The sequence below is a fragment of the Helianthus annuus genome, chromosome 4, assembly GCF_002127325.2.
Source record: "Helianthus annuus cultivar XRQ/B chromosome 4, HanXRQr2.0-SUNRISE, whole genome shotgun sequence".
Classification (NCBI taxonomy): Eukaryota; Viridiplantae; Streptophyta; class Magnoliopsida; order Asterales; family Asteraceae; genus Helianthus; species Helianthus annuus.
The window spans coordinates 192690324-192694543 of NC_035436.2; the positions used below are offsets into that span (position 1 = coordinate 192690324).

The window sequence follows — 4220 nt, forward strand, 5'->3', positions numbered from 1 at the left end:
TTGTTGGTTGGGGGAAAATCGTTAGGTGTGGTGATGAGTGATGACCAACCCGACTAAAAAAGGTTGTGAGTGATGGAAAAATGGTCAATGACATGACGGAACTTAATTGGTGCTTGTGAGTGATAAAATTCTATCACTAGTGAACCACCCCCTCCCCTAACCATCATATTTAACCATTCATTGACAAATTTCTAATCTCTCTGAAATAAACAATCAGAAACATTAACATAACACTCACAAAGTTAGTAAAGGGCCCCAATCATTGCAGATCATTTGTGTTAGACTCCAGAATGACGACGACTGTTGTATCGAAAGAACTACTGCCGGAAACCGCCGCGAACGTCACCAGATTCATCACGCACTGCGGCGGCGGCCCCGAAGTTTCAGAGAAGTACGAAGGCGAGGGTTTCAGTTCCGATTTAATTCGCAGCGTACTTAAAGTTCAGCATATTCATCGCGGCCGTGTAACCTGCATCCTCACCGTCAAACCCTACGTCTGCGTAATTCCCTCTCTCTATTTAGCCCTAATTTCAGTTCATCTTTGACAGATCTACATATTCGTTACAATTTCGGTTATGTATTACAGTATTATGTAATTCGTGATTCAAAGTCAAACTATTGATCGATTTCGTATAAACATTCGAAATTGAAATTGAAAGAGTATAGTATTATACAAATTGTGATTCAAATTAGGTCAAAATATATATCAATTTTGTATAAATATTCAAATCTGAAGTTGAAAGAGATATATAGCTGTGGTCCTTTCGGAAGTGATTGATTATATGTCTCTGGCATGGTAATGGTTTGTGCAGAACGCTTATAACACGTTTCATGGGGGAGCAGTTGGATCGATAGCAGAGATGGTGGCCATAGCGTGTGCTAGAACTGTGGTCAAGACAGATAAAGAGCTTTTTCTTGGTGAATTAAGCATCTCTTATCTCGCTGCAGCTGTTAGCCAAGTATGTCTTCGTTTTGAGCAAAAACTTTGTTACTTTATATGCTAGTTAAAGGTAACTACAATGGTTGGTTTTATCCTAGCTTATACGAGTGTTCAAATGTATAGTGATCAAACTTAGATAATCTTGCAGCATTTAAGACATGTTAGATGAGTTAGGCAGCAAGATGAGTTAGGTCTCAGAGCGACTACCTAGGTCTTAATTAGCTAAGTGAATATGAAGGGAATGCCTAATTAAACACATAAGTTTTTTGCTTTAATACATAAGAGTCATAAACTGATACATATTTGGGTTATGTAAACATGTGCGTAGTAATTTTTTTATGAGGCTGCATTAGTAATTGACTTTTTCATTGTCTCTTTGATACATAGATTTAGCCCAAATCGATAAAAACAGATTGACAATCAGAATTTGAAACTTGGCAGTTAATTCCACATTCGTTTTTAAAGTACGCAGATGGTCCCTGTGGTTAACCAAAAATTTGGATTTGGTCCCTAGCTTTTAAAAAATACATGGATGGTCCCTGTGGTTTGCACTTATAACGCATTTAGTCCCCAGCTAACAAATCTAAAGGTTTCCGTGCGTCCAAATTAGGGACTAAATGTGTTACAAAGTGCAAATCACTAGGACCATCCTTGTACTTTTGGCAAAAGTTGGAGACTAAATGCGTTACTAAGTGCAAACCACAGGGACCATCCGTGTACTTTTGGAAAGCTAGGGACCAAATCCCAAATTTTGGTCAACCACAGGGACCATCCGTGTTCTTTACTCTTGGTTTTATACTTTTATACTCAATATCAATACTTACAACTTATGTCTTTTGAATCGATCTCAATGACAGTTATCCAATTTAGATGATACCAAATCCGATGCGTTATATATCCTATTGGTTTGTTGATTCTTTGAGGCTTTTAATCCATTAATTTTAAATGCAACTTTGTTATTAATACCATCAGGCAGAAGTGATCGTTGATGCATCTATAGTAAGGAGTGGGAGGAACTTGACAGTCGTTGCCATAGAGTTCAAGCTAAAGGATTCAGAAAGATTAAATTATTTGTGCCGTGCTACCTTCTATAACATGCCTGTTGCGAGCTTGTGAGATGTGAGGCAGGTTCAGATAGTTTCTTTTCAGTTAACCTGCATTGGTTCATATAATAAATACATCTTCATTTATGTTGTTAAGCCAATCTTGATGCATGGAAGGTATGTACTGCAGTTGTATATGTAATATATATGCTTTATACTGTATGTAGATGGGTCAAAGGTATGTACTGCAGTCGTATACACAGTCCCATAATCATGATAATCGGAATATTTAACAACCTAAATATCGTAGATGGGTCAAGCTCATTTTTTTCTTATTCTTTTTCCAACTACCGTGGATTCTTCCGTTCTCTCCATCTTTTGTCTTACCATTTTTATAGTTGTTTGGGTGCTTTTGTATACCTAGCTTTAAGTAGAGAGTCACATAAACAGCCAGATATAGTGGGTGAGAGAGAAAGATACCTGTGTGTTATGTGTATGGTTAAAAAAATAGGTAGGTACAAAATCTCTGCTTAGAATTGGTATCGAAAAGCCATATATGTGTGTCCGGATCAGATAAAAAACTATAAAAACAATAGAAAGGAATTCCGACGTGTCCCTCCAATATATATGATTCCAACTTCTAAGGGCTAGAGGTGTACAAATCAGGTTCAAATCGGTTTGGGGTAGTCAACGAAAAAGTCAAAACCGGGTTGAGTTTCAAATTGGTTTGGGTTTTGCTAGTTTGTTGACCTGTTTTTACTGGTTTGATTCGGGTTTAACCAGTTTAAAAGGAGACCATTATAAATTGGTTAGAAACCTATGGACTGTACCGGTTCCAAACCAGTTTCTATGTGTATGGTTTCGGTTCGGAAAACCAGTTTTTGTGCATATCTACTACCAAGGGTAGAAACAAGTAAATAAGACTTGAATTTTAAAAGATATAACAATAAGACTTGAATTTTAAAAGATATAACAATAAGCATTAAATTACAGAGACCAAAACTGCAATTTACTCTTTAATTTTATAATTCTTCAAGAACCTTAACTAAAAGAGTTAATATACATTATATCAACTAGGTTAAAACCTCGTATATTACACGGGTTGCATAAATATAATTTTATATAATAAAAATAAAAAGATATATTTAAAAAATATTCGTATATTGCACGTGTTACGTGTCGTATAAAATATAATGTCATATGTTAATACAAACAGTCATCATGATTTATCTTTTAAAAAAGAACATTGGTGTACTCTTTACTTATTATAAAATTTTACTTTGTTTCTTTATTTTGCATAAATGTAATTTTATATAATAAATAATAAAAAAATATATCTTTAAGAAAAACTCATATATTACACGTGTTTAATAAAATATAATGTCATATAATGTCTAATTTTTTGTTTAAAATTATTAGTATTATTATTTAATATGATCATAATAAAAACACATGTTTATTCTTATTTAAATATTTATTCTTATCTAATACTTTTGTTTAAAATTATTATTATTATTTAAAATAAGGGATAAATGTGCCACAATCTGTTCGACGTACAACAATGTGTTGCGCTACTTCAACAAGTCTGCGCGTGAGATATCCTGCATCTGATGTTCGGATAGCGGTATCCACAACTCCTGAATAAGGTAAGAAAGCACCAGAAAGTGACACGTGTCCAAAAAAGATTTTCATTTATTTATCAGTATCGAAAGATTTATTTTTTTAATTAGAACCACTTCTCATGTTAATCACATTCTCTTATTCGCTTAGTATGTAATTGACATATACATATCAAACTAAAATGTTGTTTTATTTGTTTTACCTTTTTCATTTTCTTATTTTACACTTTCAAATTTATGTTAGTAAAATGTGCCATGTGATTTTAATTTAATGAATACCGGATTTTAATAATCTCAACTATTCGCAGATGGTTGTTAACAGTCTCAACTTCAAAAATAACCACTGACAGTCCCAACAATTGACATATTGGCCACTAATGGACCCTGACTAACAAAACCCCAACGTCGTTAGTTTCTAGTCGCCGGAAAACCGTTTTTTGGCTAGAAAACTCAACCTTTTCGTCCCAAACCTCTTTGTAACTTTATTACGGACCTATAGGAACCTTTTTCTAGTAAAAACCCAAATTATTGAAGTCGTCGGAAAACTCCTTTCTCGCTGGAAAACTTCTTTTTGTTTGGAAAACTCAACTTTTTTTGCTAGAAAACTCAATGTTTTCG

At 34.1% G+C, this 4220-nt stretch overlaps 1 protein-coding gene across 1 annotated transcript; it reads left to right on the forward strand.

Annotated features, from left to right (window-relative positions):
- Positions 1 to 206: 206 nt before the first annotated feature.
- On the forward strand, positions 207 to 2285 carry LOC118491189. The gene is made up of 3 exons (XM_035988728.1): positions 207 to 500; positions 813 to 959; positions 1913 to 2285. Exons 1-3 carry the CDS (start codon positions 291 to 293, stop codon positions 2054 to 2056), a joined length of 501 nt encoding a protein of 166 aa, XP_035844621.1. The 5' UTR covers positions 207 to 290; the 3' UTR covers positions 2057 to 2285.
- Positions 2286 to 4220: the final 1935 nt, after the last annotated feature.